This window comes from Arvicanthis niloticus, chromosome 23 (genome assembly GCF_011762505.2).
Source record: "Arvicanthis niloticus isolate mArvNil1 chromosome 23, mArvNil1.pat.X, whole genome shotgun sequence".
In the NCBI taxonomy this organism is placed as follows: domain Eukaryota; kingdom Metazoa; phylum Chordata; class Mammalia; order Rodentia; family Muridae; genus Arvicanthis; species Arvicanthis niloticus.
This window is the reverse complement of record NC_133430.1, coordinates 14,175,112-14,196,036: the sequence shown is the minus strand read 5'-3', so window position 1 is coordinate 14,196,036 and position 20,925 is coordinate 14,175,112. Positions and strand designations below refer to the sequence as shown.

The window sequence follows — 20,925 nt, the reverse complement described above, 5'->3', positions numbered from 1 at the left end:
TTCTTTGCCAGATGTTAGTTTTCTGCCTCTGTATCTACATAGAAACTCTCTACCCAGACATGACAGCACCTGCCTATAACCCCAACACTCAAGAGGCTGAAGCACAATGATTATGGGTTCTAGACCAGCCTGGGCTACACAATATCTCAAAAATAAGTAAACAAACCAACAAGCTTACTAACTTTTGATGTATGTTGTGTGACACAACTATCTCCCCATACTTTAAAACTCCAAAGCTATTTGCTGCAGTGACTCTCTCCACAGACTCCTCCCAACTCCCACCATATGGAAACCCACTGAGCAAAGATTATCTGACACTGTGCATGCACACACAGAGGACACTATTGGTCTCTTGTTGGTAAACAAATGTCTCTTCACTCTCCCGCCACAACTCAGACCAATCATTGGCCACTATGCTGTCCACACTCACAGTGCTCTTCCACAGACACCCTTCTCAAATGGCTCACAGGACCTTCCCTCTACGACTTTACTTTATAAAATACTTCCAGCTCTCTGGGATCAGTCTCAGCTTCCTTATATGATCACACCACCGAAACTGAACTCTGTAGATCAAACTTCTTCTCTCTCTCCATGCACACAAATAAAAAGGAAGATTACTAACTTTCTGATCTCACCTTTTCTATAGCTTTGTAGGTCTTGAGGTCTTCTTCAAAGCTCTTTATCTTGTCTGTATCTGCTAACATTACGTAATTAGAGATCGGCGCTCGGGCCCGCCCTTTAGACTGAACATATGATCGATACTCTGTGGGCAAATCAAAGCGAACCACCAAATTGCACTTGGGAATATCCACACCCTCTTCTACAACACTTGTTGCAATGAGCAGGTTGGTCTCATGCGCTCGAAATTTCCTAAGTACCTGAAAAAATTCATAAAAAAAAAAAAGCAATTCTAAGAAATTTCCCAAAGAAAACATTACAAAGTCATTAATTATGGTCATTTATGACCTATTTCCTAGGTGAACTATATCCTAAGGTCAGCCTAGGGAAGATAACAGTGTTATCTGCCAGAGAGGGCGCAGTCACATGCCCATAAGCCTTGATGTAATGACAGGCGTTTTCACTGGATGCCTTCAGACTGGTTTCTCTTTGCTGACCACAAACGCATCTAAGCAAGTCACACAGTAAGCCCCTCCTGGGGACCTGTGCTACTGTGGCCTGCCACACTGAGGACAACCACCGACCCTGAGAATGTGCTATGCAAGCCTCTGCCAAGAATCCAAAGCACCATCACTAAACTCTCCAGTGCACTTGGGATTAAACTAAAAGCAGAGCTTTGCTTATTCTCAGTACCTGAGAAACTTTCAATGAAAAGAAAACAGAATGGATTAAAACAAAGGACAAGAGTTTTCACACAAAATTTAAATAAAATCACACTACCTCCTGTGATGGTAAATCCTGATTGGTCAACTGATGAGATTTAGATCAGATCACCTAGGAGACAAACCTTGGGACCTCTGTACAAATGTTTCTCAACAAGTTTAAGTGAGGTAGTAAGAGCAGCCTTAACGTAGGCACTATTCCATGTGCTGGAGCGCAGGTTGCAACCAAAAGCAGACTGCAAGCTAAGCCCAAGATTTGGTTCTTTGCTTTCGGACTACAAATGCAACATGTCTGGCTGCCTCACACTGCTGTCATCAGATACTGCCCACCACAATAACGCACACTCTCAAATCAAGAAGCAAAACAAACCATCCCTTCCTTAAGTTGCTTCTGTGGGGGATTTTGCCATAGTTACAAGTAGTACTAATCTATTCCCACATGGCTAAGTTAAATAGCACATGCCGTTCTTCAGATGGAGATGTCAAACTGGCTCTTGAACTTCCCAGACCTGGAATCCTCTCAAAATGTTAAAACCAAATGCCTGTAACAGAAATCACTCTACTAATTTTAAGTAACAAATAAAGGATCCTGTCTGCCAGCCAGAACACGTGATGTCAGTCTCTTTATAATGCTGTTTCCTAGATAAGAGTTTTCAGAGCAGGAACAATTTTAAGCTACATTTACAAAGTACAGTGGTTTTATGTATATCACAAAGGCAGGCCTTTAAAGGCATAAATGGTACCCTGAAGACTCTAGGCTCACTGCACAGCAGGCCTTCACTATCCTATGAGGTGTAGATATCCCTTAGTAGGTCCATAAAGGAAAATGACCTGCTTAATGACAATAAGAAGCTACTCTAGTTCTGAATGTATCAGTGACCCTCAGTCACCTCATGAAAACAGTAGATATCTTTATAAACAACTATTATTAAAAAGCAAGGAGAGAGGAAGAGGGAGGGGGAGGAAATGACATTAATTGCTGGGGGCTATGAACCCTTGCTGTCACTCTTACCTCCTCCTGCTTTCTGAACTCTGCCTCCATCTGTTTGCTGCGAGGCTGGTTCTTTCCAATGCCATGTCCAGTTATAAAGTTGCTGCTGATATAAGCCAGCTCTGGGTCTTGTTTGCCAGCTTCCTTTATCAATCTAAGGATATAAGACACACAAGGAGTTAAACACTTCCAAGGGAAACATATTTTAACTTTTGGGTTCTCTTATTTTTCATTTGTCGTGTGTGTGCGTGTGTGTGTGTGTGTGTGTGTGTGTGTGTGTGTGTGTGTGTTTACCTGCTTGTCTGTGCACCACATGTATAGAGTGCCCAGAGGAGGGCCAAGAGAGGGCATTCTAACTCCTGGAACTAGAGTCACAGACTATTGTTAGCCACCAAATACAGGAACCAAACACTAGTCCTCTAGAAAAGGAGTATGTACTGAATCACTGAGCCATCTCTCCAGATGGTTTAAAATCTAGTCTCCAGTCTTCTGTAAGACAGGAATGCACATCCAGCGTTCACACTTGTTCTTATGTTAGGTCAACATTCCTAACAAAACAGTTGCTCTAGTCTCACTTTTGTTGCTTTCATAGAAGACTCTGAGCAAACAGTGTTGGGGGAATGGGGCTATTTCAGCTCACAATTCCAGGTCAGAGTCTACCATTGAGAGAAGCTGAGGCCAGTGCTCACTCAGGCAGGAACTTGATGGTAGTCCCACCGGCTCTTCCACCCAGCACAGCTCTGACCACAGAACTTATTTCACAACCAAAGGAGTACAGCAGGGACCACAGAGAACAATGCTTGATAGTGCTCACAGGACAGCTTATGGCCCAGTTCCCCCTGCCTCCTAAGGAGGGTACTGCCCACACTGCACTGGGCCTCCCTACCTCGATCAACAGGACAATCCCTCCCATCCCCCAGACCAGTTTGATCTGGACAATCCCTCAATTGAGGTTCTCCTCTTAGATGACTCTAGGCTGTGTCTAGTTGACAATTCAGGCTTAACCAGGACAACAATCTTTTCTTCCTACAAGATTTTAGGAAAAACCAGCACCTCTTTGACCACACAGATCTGCAGGCTGAGCACTTGCTACGACAAACACAAGGCTGGCTCAGAGTGACAAGTAAAAGGGTCGCTTTCCTTCTAACTTTCAATTTATTGATGATAACAGAATGATGTCCGGGGATGGGATGGAGCTAGTCAGAGAACCACTAGACAGCTCCACACTTCTGGCACACCTGGCTTCAACAGCTGCCACACACAAACCTCAACTCTCTGGAGGTACACACGCAGCAGTGAGTGCAGACTCTAAACCTCTCACGCTCCTCCACAGGTGTGACGGGGCCCGCCACTGTTCATTTTACCCAATACCATGATCACTAGAAGGAGAATTCTTGGGAAAGAAGGCCCTGTTACCTCTGTTCGAGTCCTCTTTTGGCCCCCAGGCCAAGAGTTAAAGAGTTCATACTGTAGTCCTGAGGGAAAATGTCCACAGCAATGCTGAGGGCATCCCACTGCAATGTCATGAGAGAACCCCCAAGCTCCAGCCCCTTCCCCACTTGCTCCTTGGCATTAACCTATAGTACCAGAAACCCAGAGGGGCCTTTGACTAAAACATGGAAAAAAGCCACAGGACGGATCGTGTTACACAGAACCAAGGTTAACCGTCGCTGCTGCCATTACAGCTATTTGAAAATACCCACATTCAAAGACTCAGCAGAGGATAAACGGTTCCACACCTGACCTAAGTGACTCCACATGGTCCCTCTGAAATCATGCTACATAGTATAGATTCCTAATGGAAAATTGCATTTTTAAGTAAAACCATTCTTTTTACTAGACACATGAAACGGGCTAATATCAAAGCCCTGGCAAACTGAATGGGCACGTGGAGTGTCTTGTGCTCCCAGAACCTGTCCTAGCCAGGTTATCCAGTTTGTTCTAGGCTTCAATGACTCAAATGTTCAGAATCAGAAGCTTCCTGATCTTCCATTCCAAGGTCTGCTTCATTATTGTGATGAATATACTATGTCAGCGACAAAGAACAGAGTCAAGGGAAAACAAACAGCATGTCTCAAAGCTGAAACAAATTACCTTAGAAATACCTTGTACTGTTAGTCTGAGTTTCCATTAATAAGTGTCAATTTGAATGTAATGGGAGGTTTTAAAGTGCAATTCACATTACTCCTAATTAAAAAGATACTTTGCCCAAATTATCAAGCTGGCAGGTCTCAATTAGCCGAGACATGGAAATACTAACAGAAATGTATTTCTCCTCAATGATGCTCACATCAAACTGAAGAGCTGAGGAGACAACATGCACATTGATTAAAAAAAAGTATCTTGTAAGCAATAATTGTTATGTATGTGCGTTGTTAACATAAAACAGAAAATTATTCCTCTACTAGACTAATGTATAGAATGCCTAACCACACCCCAAACCTAAGCCATAGGCTTCAAGGACAGTAAGTGTCCCACTGTCTTCAGGAACTAACAAGTGATTGACACAAAGTGCTTATGATTTCTTGGCACGACTAAGCAGTGAGCAGGCCTCATTCCTGTGGCCACTGCAAGGGAGCTGACAGCTGTGTGCAGAGCTCCACTGTTCTCCCTGGGTCTACGTCAAGAGCCAGGGTTTTCAAAAACCTTCCCAATTCCTCAACAATTTGCATTTTGTAAAATTCCATAAAACAAAACACAAAACAACAACAACCACAAAACTACTAAGAAAATGAAACTTAAAGGCATTAAAATTCAATTGTATTATATTTAGGAAGCATAAATTTCTTATCAAGTTGCTTCTCAGAGTATCCACACATGGCCTTTCAATCTCTCTATGGAACTCAGAGCAGAGGGAAGACCACACCACATGCTACATGCTGCTTCCCAGATAGACTGGAATGGCATGACCAAACACAGAGAAGATACACAGAACTAGATTACTAAAACTGTTTTATGAACACACATGCTACATTCTACAGACACAGCAGAATATGCTTACACACAAACATCTGAAATGTCTACCATGCACTTGAAATACATTATACTTTCCTAGTAGTGTCCCTTAGTCTTTACGCTGTCTTGTCAATGTAAGCAAAGCAAACATTACTCTTTCATGACTCTGCCCACCCCCAGTTCGGAGCCCCTGAATAATTAATTATTAATTATCAGTGCACCACTAACAAGACATTTCTGTGTACACTGACATATACTCACAGTAAGAGTGAGGGCAGGTGTTATTACTATTTTATGGATGCAGATGCATAGGCTTTAAAATTAGCTAAGTTTACAAAATATGTGCCTATAAACTGGGTATAAAAAGACTAGGCGGTTCTTTGCAAAAATGGCTGATTATGGCTGTGGCAACAGAAAGTACAAGAGTCTTGCAAGTATATGTAAAAAAAAAAAAAAAAAAAAAAAAAAGAACCACCAAAAGTAACCTATGAAAGTGAGGGCCATGATGAAGTATCTGTCAGCCATATAAAGCAGAGCTCACAGAGAGGAATGCCGACTCAGGTCCAGACATGGTCCACACATGAGATAAGGCAGCAAACAGAGTACGAGCGGAGGACAGCTGCACACAACAGGCACACACACCCCACCTGGCCAATCATTCCCTCCTCTTGCAGACCTTCTCCATGTGGGGATTTGCTTCCAGAGCATTCATAAGAAACAGGAAAGAATTTACAGGAGGGAAGGTTGGCAGACACTAAGTGGAAGCTGAACATCACCAATGATGGTTCTGTTATAGCAGCCCCGAATATGATGTGACCAGAAAGGACTGCCAACTCTACAGTAGTCTTTGGGATTCCCTACCCCTAGCTTAGCCCTGAGAACACCATCAGCAAGCCCAAATGGAGGGGCAATATATGGAATGCCTGACCAATATTCCTGACCCCCAAGGTCATCAGAAACAAGAAAAATAGCCGAGAAGACTGAGGGGACAACGGCAATGCTCCATGACCCATGGAATGGGAAGGAGGACAGGAAGCTGTAGTGGAGACACACCTGTAATGCACCAGTCAGAAGGGAAGGCAACTGCAGAGTGAGCTTGAGGCCAACCTGGGTTAAGTCAGACCACGACCCCTAAAACAAACAAAAGGAAGGAATAGGGCCAAGCGTGCAACCCTAGCAATGGCTGAGACTGAAGGAGCACTAGTCTGAGGGAGTGGAAAACTGGCAAATCTGAGACAAGGCCAGAAGGGCAGGCCTACTACCGCACTAATGCTGGTTCCCTGGTTGAGACACAGGACCTTAATCATGGGGAAACTGGGGAGAGAATGCAGGGCTCTACTTATCCAAATATTCTGTAAACCTAAAATTAGTTCAAAATAAAAAGTATTAGGGAGGGAGAAGTTAGAGACAAACAAGATGAAAACTCAGGTCTGTCCAATGCCTGTGCCTCAGGATCCTAGTAAACCAGAGTGAGAACACTGCACTTAAGAACCAGAGTGACACTTGTAACTGTGACATGGTGCAAACATCTACCTTTCTCCCACAGGGAGTGCTGTGAGCACAGCTTTGAGGGGACACAGGAGGAAACTGCAAATGTGAGACTAAGCGTGCCTGCAGCACATAGCAGCAGCATGGCCTGTGAAGGAAGAGCTTCTACTACCTCCTCAGGGAGGAGTTTCCTGTTAAACAGATGGGAGGAAAGACTCCAGATTGCACTGGTTTTCTAAGCTTATTTAAAAGCTTATTAGAACAAAACTTCTACTGTACATCTAATTAGACACCATAAAGTCAGCCTCAGACTGCTCCTCATTCATCCAAGAATGCCGACTCCAGCCACATTTCATGAAAGCTGATCACAATGAACTTGATCCTTAAGTCAACACAAAGCAAGTGATTGATTTTAAATCAACTTTTTCTGGCCAATAGTTCTAGAATGGAAACTGACACATCTCTGCATAGCACACAAGCAGTTCCCAGCATGAGTTCTTTGAAGGGGAAGAAAAGGATAAACTCCCATTCTCCCCAAGCCATGGCACCCAGGGCAAGCAGCTATGCACAAGCAAGACTGTGCCAGTGTTCAACTTTATGACCCCCAAAAAGCCTTTTCCTAGTCTAAGAAATACCACCACACCTCACCTCCACCCTGCCTCCAGCTGTATGCTTCCTGGTGCCCTGGCTTGACTCCTGATGTGAGGACTAGGTTCTGCTGCTCAAGGACACCCAGGAAGCCGAGAGAGAGCCAGGGTATTAGGATGCTAGAATTGTCTCTGCTGCTGCCTAACAATTTAACTTGGAGCAAAGCACTGTTCCTCCTGTAGCATTTCTTATAGAACTGAGTGGTTAGATTAGATGCCCAGTAGGGTTCCCTTCCAATCTTAATGTCCTGTTTAATTCAGTACCTCAAGTTATTTCACTCCATATCCATCAGGAGGCCCAGGCTCAATGACCAGAAAATCACCAGACTGAAAACTGCCAGATGACTGCTCTCTAGTCCAATTTCCCTTTACTCAAAAAAAATTAAAACACCTAAATATTCAAATAGTTAAGGAAAAAAAAATAATTACCTCAGGAAACAAAACTTAATATGTCTACAGAGAGGACTACTTTCAGAAAAGGCTCTGAGGGACAGAACTCTGGCCAATTAATGGATCTCCCAGAAAAGTACAGCCTCAAGTACAAAAAAAAAATAAAGACCCTCTTTAAAATGATAAAGCATCTACCAAAAAAAACCCACCAAACCACCATACATTAAATGAGCACCTGTCGTGCAGTTTATCTATAAAGCACAGTTCCATGTCCAGGAAAACCCAATACTGATTTAAAAATATAAATAGGAACTAACCGTTATCTTTGCTAATATCCTCAGAATATTGCAACATTCCCTTCTGACCCAGATTTTAACATGCAGTCTAATAAACCAACCTAAACTGAAAATCTACCTCCAAATTTCCCCGTGTGGCCTTGAAGACAGAACAATGGTCTTCCTGCCTAGGTTTTCAACCACAGAAGTCAATACAGAAGCTACACAGGATTTTTCCCAGCAAGCAATCAGTTCTGTGGTGGCAGACACACTGCTGCTGGTATCCTGTAACTTATCAACCTTGAGACATGATTAGATGCCAAAGCCTGGAGAGTTCAGTTGCCCAGAGATGCTCCTGCTTTTCAGATGTCAGTCACAAGCCCCAGGCAGAGTCCTCTGCAAAGCAGCCAGAGGGCCCCGGCCACTGTTTACTGGCTTATTATACAGATTAATATAAAGGATAGAGATGAATGGATGCTCACGGCAAGACCTGTGGAAAGGGCAGCTGACGTCCACCCTTTCTAGGTACACACCATCCAGGGTGTACCTAGCAATCAATCTCTGGAAGAGAGCTTCTTCCTTCATGTCCCGAGCTTTATAAAAAGTGCTCTTTTAGGGTATGGACTGGTTAAGCCAGTAGCCACTAGTCATCAACCCAGCCTTCAGTCCTTTCTTCCCTCTCAAGCACTGGGGAAGGACTAGCTTTCCAGACCAACCTCAAGCAAAGCAATTCCTCAAGTATATAAATGACAATTTTTATTCTCAAGGTTCTAAGGACTTAGGACCTGCCTGCCCTGAAACCAGAATATTTCACACTATCATATTTAAGGAGAAAAAATTTAATACTTTTTAAAAAAATCACCCTCAGGACTCAGATAAAATGTCTCCTAGGACATGTGAAGAAACAGCTGTGTGAGAGACGCTCCCACAAAAGCCCATGTCAGTTAAAGGAGGACTGACACCTGAACTGACTCCAGCAACTGCATACAAAACAAGGAATGCTTGAGTTCAACTCATTTTTTGTATGTTCTCTATTTTGGATTAATTAGAATGAATTAACATCCTTTAAGACAAAAACCTTAGCCATGTCAAAATTAGCCTTTAGAGAGTGACTATTTGGTGGCGCACGCCTTTAATCCCAGCACTTGGGAGGCAGAGGCAGGCAGATTTCTGAGTTCGAGGCCAGCCTGGTCTACAGAGTGAGTTCCAGGACAGCCAGGACTACACAGAGAAACCCTGTCTCGAAAAACAAAACAACAAAACAAACAAAGTGACTATTCATAGGTAGCAGCTGTGGTCCTTCAGGATGGCATGACACACAGACTCTGGATGAGACCTTGTAAGACAGACTGACCTGTGCGAGGGCTCTACACTCTCCAGCACCGCTCCCTACAGGGAACAGACACTGACTCCAACAGTTACCTGTTTAGGACAACTGCTGTGTATCTTCTTTCCACAAAAATAATTCCACATAAAATATTGGTAAACGGAGAAGGAAAATTTGTCTCTGGCTTTTCTTTTTCTTCAATTTCTTCGTCATCGTCGTCGCCCTCCGAATCACTCCAGGACACATAATTGTCCTGATTCCTGTTGTTGTACCACTCAACACTCTCAAACTGCTGCCGCTCGTAGGGCTTGTATTTGCGCAGGATCTCCAGCAGCTGCGTGACTTTGGGAGTGACGTACTTCAGGTCAAGTGAGGCAGGGGAGAAGTGCTCTTCACACAGTGCATGGATTTTCCTTAGCAACGTGTCTGTAAACAGTAGGAACTTCCTGTGCAGCTCCTCTTGCTCGTGTTTGATGTACTTCTGAAGCTCTCTCACCATCATCCCAGCGACTTTATCTGCACACCAGGGCCCCAGAACAACCAACACTGCACGGCAGTCTGAGAGGATCTACAAGAAAAGTGAAAAACCCGAAAGCCGATGAGCATCCCATCCCTTCAGACGCTCACCTGGAGCTTCCACACTTCTAAAGTCTCTTACCCCGCAAGAGTGCGGAGATTAATACCCTAACATTAGAGGGCAGCTCAGCGGGCTTCCCGACCTCTGTCTCACAGATCTATGAATCATCCCCGTTTCTCCTAGCAAAAATAATAAATAGCAGCTAAACTATGTACTGTATGAGATTTAAAAACTGCACTCTGGATGCAGGAGTCATCAGCACTACAACTGCACGATCTGGTTGGGCCCTGCCAGTGCAGCTCAGGCCAGTCTTCCTCTTTAGCAAAGACCAAAGCAACTTCCCTACATATTCCCAGGTCACTCAGACATGTATTTTTTTTCTACTATAACGAGTATGAAAATGAAATGGTAAGACACATGGGTGAATTCTGGCCAGGCCAGCAGCAGCACGTCCCTCTATAGAGGCTGGACAATCTATATACCACTGTGCTGGCTCTCATCTTAGAGCTGACTTGAAGAGAAATATGGGGCAATTACCAGTTTTATATGCAGCAAAGATAGTGGATTAAATATGGACTTCACAAGATTCGTAAGGTTAAAAAACCCAAACAAGGTAAGGCATGGTGACATACCTTTAATTCTGGCACTCAGAGACAGAGGCAGGTGGACCTCTGTGAGTTAGAGGCCAGACTAGTGTATATCATGAGTTCCAGAACAAGCAGATATATATAGTGAGACTCTCTCTCTCAAAAACAAAACAAAAAACCAACCTAGACATTGTTGTTAAAAAAAAATTAAATCACCACAAGAGAAATTCTGGGCCCCATTTAAGAGGGTATTGATATTAAAACTGGCATCAAGGTCCTAGGATGATTATTGGTTGTCAGCATCAGTGCCAAGGTGGAGGGCCCTGTCAGACCAAGTCCATTCTTCGGAACCCCTTCACTGACTCAGCAGGCCAGAAATGGGTGCCCTAATTTTCCCTACCAATAAGCTGACGTGGCAGAATCTTGTGGCCGCTGTTGAACATGTGGACCCAACTTCAGATGGCTCTAGTCCTGTTACAGACACCTGGACAGTGGAGAACTCAGAGTGAAAGCTCCAGCAGGAACTATCTCATCTGACCAAAAGCAAAGCAAAACAAATCAAATTGGGCTCACTTCCTAAGCAGGCATGATCAGAACCCTTAGTCCTTCAGGGACTCTAGCACACAAATACAAGTGCCTGCCACGAAAACCCAGCCTTGACTCTGATAGGATCTTATGTTCAGTGAGAAATGTCCACGAAGCTAGTGAATATGGCTTTACACTGAAATGTGTAAAACATAGCCTCAATGGAAAGACCCCTCATTCCAAGGCTCACAGTGGAGATAGGCACTTTATCACTCACAAGGCTCTGCACATACTCACTTGTTTGGAAATCAAAGTAGAATCTCTTTCCTTTGAATGTACAGATATATTACAGTCATTGATAAAATTAAGTGCTTCTTCTAACTCCATCAGCAATCTTTCATAGAGCCCACTTCTGTCAGTAAATGGTCCACAATCTACCACAATCTCACAAGGTTGAGAAGTGTATCTTTAAAAATCAGAAACAAGTTGTCAGTATCATCAGCGAAAATGCAAAGCTGCTTCTAAAAGACAAGGAGAAGAGGACACTAAGAAAATGTTCCAAAATGTTAGCAGTGTAGTAGGATTTTAGGTATTTATCTTATACTTTTCATATTTCTGAATTTTCCCACAGCAAATATGCACTCCTTTTTGTTTTTAATAATTTATTTTTATTCTATGTGTTTGGTGTTTGTCTGTATGTATGACTGTGTAAGGGTGTCCAGATCCCCTGGAACTAGAGTTAAGATAGTTGTGAGCCTCCATGTGGGTGCTGGGAGTTGAACCCAGGTCCTCTAGAAGAGCAGCCAGTGCTCTTAACAGCCATTTCTCCAGCCCCCCCTTTTTTGTTTTTAATAATATATTATTGACAAGAGGGTTTTTCCTTTAAAAAAAAAAAAAAAAGAATGCAAAGTTGGGTGTTTACTACATCTCAACTCAGGTATGCTGAGAACTCCACTCCAGTTTAATGTACGGAGGACTGCAGAAGAGACACGTGTGGACGCCATCAGGGAACTCCACCAGAACAAGGCCATGCCCCTTCCTTCAAGAAGGCTCTTTCAGCTACAGTCCTTTGCCTTCCCCACATGCCCTTTGCTTCATCTTTTAAAAATTCATGTACCTTCTCTATTTAGGTTAGGCCTCTACTAAAGCAACAAGGCAGACTCATTGCATGCCTCCTAGTGACACTTGGCTTCTTTGAATTAGCTGCAAACAATCATTACGGTTCAAAGAACTTTGTGAAAAGATTTCACTGGAGTCCCCAAATTGGGTTTTGTTTTGTAGGTAGACTGTATCTTTTGTCCATTTAGGCAGAATGGAGAACAAAAAAAATATTCAAAATACCCAGGAATTATTTTTTTGGAAACAGAACTGATCAGTAGAGGTCACCAGGGAATGTTTTATCACTAAATGTACAGCTTAACATACTACCTAAACTTTTCTACTTTTAGTTACTTTTAATGTACTATACTTTTTATGTATAGATGTATGTATCTGTAGCTGGCCAAGGTGGTGGCTTAATACGGGTACTGGGAAGCCACCTTAGGTCCTTAGGAAGGGCAGCATCAACTCTCAACCGCAGATCCACCTCTCCAACCCCTAATGTAAATTCCTTTAACTTCTGCACATGTCAAGTTTTAAAGTTTTATTTATTTGTTGTGGGGTCTGTATGATGGGGCAGGAATGTGCAGACCACAGCACATGAGCAGACCAGAGAGCAACGCTGAAGTCAGCTCCCTCTCTCCACCTTTGTGTGGGTGAAGTGGCGGTGCCATGTCATCCACCCTGAAGGAGGGACATATGTATTTAACTAGGGTTAGGCTGTATCTGCTGAGCCACTCCACTGGTCCTGTTAACTAGAAATCTGTTTTTTTGTTTTTTTTTTTTTTTTGGTAGGGTAAGCTGCCTATTGCCCACTTTTATTCAGTTTTTATGTCATTCCTTGGGTCCACTGTGCCTTCCACAAATCTCAACAACCAGAACAGTCCACACTGCCCCAAAAGCAATGGTTTTAGTGAGTGAAATACAATAAAAACACTTACTACAGTTTTCAGTTTCCTTAAGCCAAATGTCTTACATTTCTTTTCTTGTTGTGAGATAAAATACCTTCAAACAGGGAGAATCTGAGCTCACAAGTCAAAGAGCATCCATTATGTTGGGATCTCATGAAGGCATCAGGAGCTCAAAGCAGCTATGTACTTTACCACAGTAAGAGGAAAAAGAAGCAAAGACAGCAAATGGGAACTTACACACTTACAGCTGTCTGGAGAACCAAGGAACATGTGAGCTAAAAGATTACACAGTGTTATCACTAGACAGTTCTATGATGTTCTACTTCTCCCCAAAGCCTCCCTTAAAACAAGCCAAGTAAATAAACTTAATCCAGATAAATGAAATGTGACATGACTTTCAAAGCACACGTTGTGTATGCACAGACATCACAGCTGTATTGGCCAAGGGTCATAAGGAACAGCCTATCCCAAAGGAAGATACACTAGAGGTTTGCTAGTAAGGACATTAGACTATTCGGATGGGAACTGATGGTTATCTTTACTTACAAACACACTCCCATACTCACACTGTTTGTTCCCAATGGTAACCCGTTTCCCTACTATCAATACAAGGCCTCCTGACTTAGTGTCGGTGAAGCTGCTGTTATAAAACACCCGGGCAAAACAAGCTCAGTGGGGAAGTGTGTTCCAGCTCACAGTTTAGCAACACTGTTCATAATGAGCAGCAGGAAATGGAAGCAACTCTTCACATCCACAGTCAGGAAACAGCAATGGATGCCTGTCTTAAACTCTCTTTCTCCTTTTTATTCAGTCTAAGATTCCAAACCCAGGGAATGGTGCCACCTGCTTTTAGACTGGGTCTTCCCACCTTAACTCGATTAAGGTAATTTGCCAGAGGCTTCTCTCTCCCAGGTAACTCTTGATTCTGCCAAAATGGCAGTTTTCACTAACCACCACAGCTCCTTTCTATAAAGGTAAAGATTATCAGTCAGGATGTGTACATGTGTCTGTTTCCATGCCAATTAAATATCAGAAGCTCAAAAATGTTAACTCCTCAAAGAGACAACCCACAAATCACAAACAGCACTTTTCTCAGAAACCTGCAACCAATTTTCAAAACAAGGGTTTTTCTCAAGTATTTTAAAGTATACTACTGAATTCTCTTAAGAATCCTTCAATGCACCCTGAGAGACGTCTAGGTCAGAATAACAAAGCACAAGCTGGTGGTGTGTCCTTTACACTGAAGGTAAATATTCTAACTAAGCCCCCAGTCTAAGCAACACCAGGAAACAGAAGAGCTGTCTTAGGGTGACTATTGCTGCAAAGAAACATCAGGACCAAAGCAACTTGGGGGAAAAAGATTTATTTTGCTTACACTTCTGTATCACACTTCATTGTCGAAGGAAGTCAACCTGGAGGCAGAGTTGATGCAGAGGTCATGGATGGGTGCTGCTTACTGGCTTGCTCCTCATGGCTTGCTCAGCCTGCTTTCTTATAGAACCCAGGACCGCTAACCCAGGGATGGCCCCAACCACAATGGGTTGGGCCCTCCCTCACTGATCACTAAGGAAATGCCCTACAGGTGTGTCTGTTTATCAGTCAATCCTCTGTTTTGAAGCACTTTCTATTGAGGTTCCCTTCCCTCAGATGATGAGAGCTGTGTCAGGCTGACGAAACGAGTCAGGACAGTGACCCTGAGCAACACCCTCGCTGAAGGTGGCAGTACCCGATTTGAGGCTATCTACAGAAACAAGGAGATGCTCTTGTCCTTGTGGGGAACTGTACTTAAAACAGACTTCTCAGTCTCGCTCACTCCTCTCAGCAGCCATTTGTTCACTAAAACAGGGACCAAATACTAAAAGGATACCAAGGACTCCCCACTGGTCATAGCTGGAGCTGGGTTTTGCTACCTTGTGGGTTGTTCTTTTCCCCACCCCACCCCATCCCCATTTACCCCCCTAACACTAGATAGGAAAGAAACAAGAATAGAGAAGAAGAGATCCCTGAATTGAATTTCTTTCCTTTTGTTTCTTCTTTGACCACGACTACTAACAAACTGTAACAATCCCTTCAAGTCCAGCAACCCCACCCCTACTCGCCTCTCGGGGCCCTCACATTGATGTACTCTCTGAAAAGTTCCTGGAATTCCAAAGTCACAAAATCACAGAAACTATCTGCAGCTGGCAAAACCATGCTCCTGCTAGAGCACGAGGCAAATCATGGTCAGCTGCTGTGGACAGTCTGAAGAAGCCCTGCATCTCTACACCTGGGATTAAAGCGAAAACACATTCTTCTAATAGTTCTGTGTTTTTTAAAGAAATTAAAATTCTGGCATTCTCAGACATGCAGGTGCACACGAGCAGCTTCCCTAAGCTGGCCGCTCTCTCAGGAGCCTACCTGTCCAGGACCACCAGGTCAGTTGCTGTCTCAGCGTCACTCTTGAGAATCTTCTCCAGTTTCTGAATCTTTTCTTCCAATTCCTCTGGATCACATTTCCCATTTAAAATGGAAGCAGTTAGTCCCAAAATTCGAGGGCATGATGGACAACTTTCACAGAGCTAACATAATGAGAGATACAGGCAGTAAGGACGTCGTTATGCAGTGCTACAGGAAGGACACTGCCACATCCAAATACAGGAAACCACTAAGACCCACTTCTCTGGAACAGTAGCCCAATACTATAAATTACTGTAGTTTGCACTTCAAGATCTATTTCTCAAAAGGGCACATTTGGATACTCTAAAAATTATGTCAATTAATATTATGTTAGAAACTTATTAGATTATATAGATTAAATGAACATTAAGATTCATTCACTTGTGTACTAGAATCAAGTTCCCAATACTGGTAACTATCACCATTGCTCTTGGAATCTCTTTTTTTAATTTGTTGTTGTTGTTTTAAATACTATACGTAGGAGCTGGCTCAGCACTTGAGAGCCCTGGCCACTCTTCTCAAGGACCCATGTTTGATTCCCAATGCCCATACACTGGCTCACAGCCATCTGGAATTCCAGTTCCAGAAGGACCTGACACCCTCTCTGGCCTCTGGCACAGACATACATGGGACAAACTCCTATACATGTAAAACTTAGAAAATTTAAAACTGTATTGTACTCAATAATTTACTAATTTGACCATGAGTTATTGGAGTTGATAAAGTCTAAAACCTACCTTCATAATTTCACGATAGGGGTGGTCCAGAATCGCAAGATGACACTCATCAAACACCAACAGGTTAATGTCTGACAGTGATAAGTAACCATTTTTCAAAACATTCAGGGCGACATAGCAAGTCATAATGAGAACCTAAAATAAAACTGACATCAGTACACAATCGCCATCAACCTGCCTGGCTATACCTCTAGGAGAGATCACACAAGTCAGTGTATGGAAGAAGGCTTAGGAAATTCATGGGTCAAAATTCAAGCCAAAAAATTCTCATGTGCATCATACATACAAACACTGGAACCAAAATATAAATGATGGAAGTTCTGGAAAAGATTGAGAGGAAGTCTTTAGAAAGGCAGACTGTGTCCTTATAATAAGTTACTAAATTGACTTAAGGTTTCCTCAGCCATGCCTTGGCAGATGAGACCTGTCAACCTTGTCAAATCACAAAAAAAGTCAGTTTTTCATTTGTTCCCCACTGAGCTGACAGGGTTTTCTGAAAGATTAACACTTTGTATAGTCTTAGCTGTGGACAGGCTCTCTTTATGTGGGCTCATTCCAACATGTAGGTCACTAAAGGTCAGTTACAGTGCAGCCCTCAACCACTCTGGGTCTCCTAGCACCACACACAAGAAGCCCTTAGCACATGCTAGCTACATGGAAATATGAAGGCAGAGAGAGCCTCCTTCACAAACCAGAGGCTTCAACCAGGAACCTTTGCCAACTTTCAACAGATGTAACTCAAAAGTACATTTTCTTCAAGTTTAGAATAAGCCACAGGTATTTGTACTTTTCTAGCAGGGAAATAATGGCGGCTCTCTTTTCTACCCACTGGATAACACACCTTAATAATTTACCTGATCTCAGATGAACCTTCAGAAACAGAGAGTGCAAAGGGATGGGAAGGTAAGGGTCTTAAACTTCCTCAGCTAAGGCTGAGGGTTATAAGCAAATCAAGGACTTACAGTATCTGCACAGGGAAACGTCTCTGCAGGTCTCACCTGGTGCTTAGTAAACTCTTGGCTCCATCTCTCTTTTGTCCAAGATGCATTTACTTCTAGGTTTGAGTACTCCCCAACCTTGAGATCTGAATGAGTTCTGACAGCTGACACTTGTTGAGCAACCTGGTTTGCTGATCACAAAAGATAATATGTGAATATGAACATCATGGCAAATCGGCTTCTGAACAGTTAAAAAAATTATCAGTTGTTGTTATACCTACCCAATTTTTTAAATAGCTAATTTAAAAATCATAGTTCCAAGATTATCTTTCAATAGTCACTTGATGAGTCCAGCCCCGGCTTCTTCCATCACTTCCCGGACAACCTCATACACTTCACAGCTGACTTCCAACCTAAGCTAAGTCCTTGGCAGGCTGGACTGGCAGCAAGTCTACTACCCCTGTCCCTCCTGCTCTTCTCAAGAAAAGCAAGCCAACCCACCACCAAGTACTGTTCAAATCCCAGCATGCTGAGACTGTCTTTAACAACGGGGGGGGGGGGGGGGGGGTCAGCAGAGTTCACAGGCTCTTTCACTCTGCAGTCCCAAACATCAACCCAACAGCCTTAAAGAAGCACAGAACGTCCTAAAACCACCTCAGCAAAAATCACCACCTCTGGTCAGCCTTCAGCCTGCTTTACAAAGCTAAAATATCAAGAATGAAAAGAATTTTAACAACTTAGCCATTTCCCTAGAGAAGTCCTCATCTAAGAGAAACACAGAGTCTGAACAATTGAGATGAATTCTACAGAGAAATAAAATGGTATTTTGGCTAGCTCGGCTTCAGTAAGCACACTATTTATCAAACTCGTTTTACTTTCAATAATTTAATACCCACAGAGATAATCTGCTTAAATATAAAGTCTCATCCAATTTTCTCCTCACGTGGGAAATTATGTTTGATTACCAGAGTTGACGAGGAACACAGTCCTTTTTGCGTGCGGATTGAGGTCGCCCCTGATCTGATGCGCCAGCTCTTTGGTGAGCAGGACCGCGATGAACGTCTTCCCTGAGCCAGTGTTCAAGCACACAATGGTGTTATGGTCCAGAGCTGCCTCCAGCAGCTCAACCTGAAACATGGGAAAAGATCACAGACTTCTTAACCAGACACCACACTTAAGAACTGGCTTGCTTTAGAGAAAATTCCCCATTTTCTAAAATCTTCTGCAGGCAACTTTGCAAAAAGAAAACCACTATCTTCACATTTATTTACTCAAGAGTAATGGGGGAGTAAAATGGCTGCCACACACAGCGGTGCTGCTGTACACAGACATTAAACCAGCACCAGCAATGCCATTTAAGAATTATTTCTGCACAGGCTACTTCTCTAGAATGACATGTATGACTGAACCCTACACGAGGTATGCTTCTACCTGCTGAGAACTGAACATCTGACCAATCTCCATCCCAACCCAGCTTATTAGGACTGGTACAGCCAAATGGATATAAAAGAACAGTGTGGATTTCAAGGAGGGTGGGATAAGGAACTAAGAAACAGAACCAACACGACAAACTGATTACCCAGCAGATGTTAGAACATAGAAAAACAATTAAGAATACAAGTGTTTTGAATAAGAAAATTAATCAGAAGAGGCAGGCTTGAAAGGGTAAATGAGTTTCATAAGCTGTGTCAACTCTATACTAATTTTTCCATTTTAGTCAAAAATGCTCCAGTATTAGTGGTCTCATTAGTACCTGGTATTTTCTTGGCGTATAAATGTTATCATGAATTGCTTCTTGTTGCCATGGCAGTCCAAAGAAAGGACCCATTGGTGAGGAAGCAGGGGTCATGAGCTGCAGGCCTGCCATGCTGAGGGGCTGCAAAGCAGGGCTTTTCATTCATCCAGTGTTTCTTTCATTGCATTTTGTTCTAGCACAGCTTACTACAAAAGGGAAAAAGAATACCATTACACAACCATGCAGGGTTAAAACAAAAGGAAGCAGAGGAACAAGAGAGACATCACACTACCACTCCCGCAAGCCTTTTCAAATTCTTCCTATGGTTGGTTTGGTTTCTCTTGAGATCTAAGAGGATGATTTTAAAAGTCAAGCAGTCTATAGCAATCCTGGCAATCCTATAGCTAGAAGCTCGTCTAAAGAATGAACCAGACAACTGTACAAATACATAAACACATTAATTTATATTGCTACATGAAAAAAATATATATATATACACACACATACATACACACACACTTTTTAAGTTCTCTAATGTTATGGTGACAAAATAATGAGCCAAAGTACAGGAAGGCACTAAAGATGCAAACACTTGAGCTAGTTATATATCACTTTATTAAAAGGCCGAGAACAAGAATGACAACCTATGACAGCACGTTAAGACATGTATATTTACAACCACACCTACCCCAATCAACTAAACCCATGACATTCTTTACATGGAAAACTGTCCATGTATCTAAGCACCCTCCCATTTTCAGATATTCTTTCCAGAAGTAAATTTCACTATGTAAGTTGGAAAAATAAAAACTGATCTTTTATGTGTATGTGCATATATGTGTAGGCCAGTGTGTGCAAGGGTGGAGGCTACAGGTCAACACTGGATGCCATCGTCCAGCTCACTCATTTCTTGAGACAGGAAGTCTCACTGAAACTAGAACTCAGCATCAGTAACTGGGGCTGCACAGCACTGCCCTCTGAGTTCTCACCAGAACTGCTGGGACTACTTGCAGGACACCCTGAGGCAAGTCCTACTCACAGAAGGAGCAGGTGAGGGTCAGGGATACTTACCTGAAGTCTCAGCCGCTCCCTCTTCCACCTCCCGCCCTCTGCAGAGTCCTGCTCTAATTCCACACGGCCTCGAAGCCTCAGGAGCTCTGGAGTCGAAGGTTAACAGAGCAGGGATTCCATCTACAGCTACAGGAAGCTGCCATCCATTCAGAGGCAAGAATTTTCAATGGCATGGCTCTTTGTGGTCACCCACTCTCCTGTGAGTGGCCTCTCACTGGTGCTCTGTAAGTGAGCCCAATAAACTCACTGGCTTCCCTCAAGATGGACTTTAGTGGAGTTGTCATTTGGTTTGTCATTGGAACACCGAAATGAAGAGACAGGAATTTCAAAACACTTGACACAGTCTGCAAGATCATTAATAACTGGCCAGCCACCAAGACCTCAGGATCTGTTCATCTCTACCAGCAGGCACCACATACACACAACACATCCAATCCCCAGTGCTGGGAGTACAGATAATCACCACAGTGCCTGGCTTTTACAAAGATGCTTGGGCTGAAGAAACCAGGTCCTCGTGGTCCCACTGAGCACTACACGGCTATTGATCCCAGCCCAATCTTTCTAAAATCTCAACCAGAAAAGGTTAGGATGTCAAGACTCTATGTGAAAACCTATCAGTAGCTCCCCTCAATAAGCAGAATTCACCAATCCTACACTTGGAATTGTCACCTTTACTCTGCTTTGTGGCGTTCACTGCCATTACTCTATGACACTGGAAGAGAATTCATTCTAGAGTTTCCTGAAAATCAAACATTTTACTTTCCAGTCTTTTTCATACCGAGGTACAGCACTGCACTCCTGTTTCAGAAATCAAGATGGCATAATTCAGTTCTGAATGCCTTGCATGCCTCCTTCCTTTGGAAAAGGCAGTAAGAATGACAATAAAGGCTAATTCAC

General features: G+C 43.1%; 1 protein-coding gene across 3 annotated transcripts in view; it reads right to left on the bottom strand.

The window, feature by feature from the left end:
* The window catches only part of Dicer1 (dicer 1, ribonuclease III), a 59,452-nt gene that overhangs the window by 21,474 nt on the left and 17,053 nt on the right, over positions 1 to 20,925 (bottom strand). For 2 of the 3 annotated variants that reach the window (XM_076921279.1, XM_076921280.1), the window contains 9 exons: positions 18,976 to 19,163; positions 18,188 to 18,350; positions 17,283 to 17,413; positions 16,285 to 16,419; positions 15,509 to 15,669; positions 11,400 to 11,568; positions 9,509 to 9,981; positions 2,353 to 2,485; positions 636 to 878 (listed from right to left, as the gene is read on the bottom strand). In XM_076921279.1, the coding sequence (XP_076777394.1) occupies positions 636 to 878; positions 2,353 to 2,485; positions 9,509 to 9,981; positions 11,400 to 11,568; positions 15,509 to 15,669; positions 16,285 to 16,419; positions 17,283 to 17,413; positions 18,188 to 18,350; positions 18,976 to 19,119 (1,752 nt within the window). In that variant the 5' untranslated portion in view covers positions 19,120 to 19,163. Of the gene's footprint in view, positions 1 to 635; positions 879 to 2,352; positions 2,486 to 9,508; positions 9,982 to 11,399; positions 11,569 to 15,508; positions 15,670 to 16,284; positions 16,420 to 17,282; positions 17,414 to 18,187; positions 18,351 to 18,975; positions 19,164 to 20,925 lie in introns of those variants that run through there. The other variant, XM_076921278.1, reaches the window with a different exon arrangement.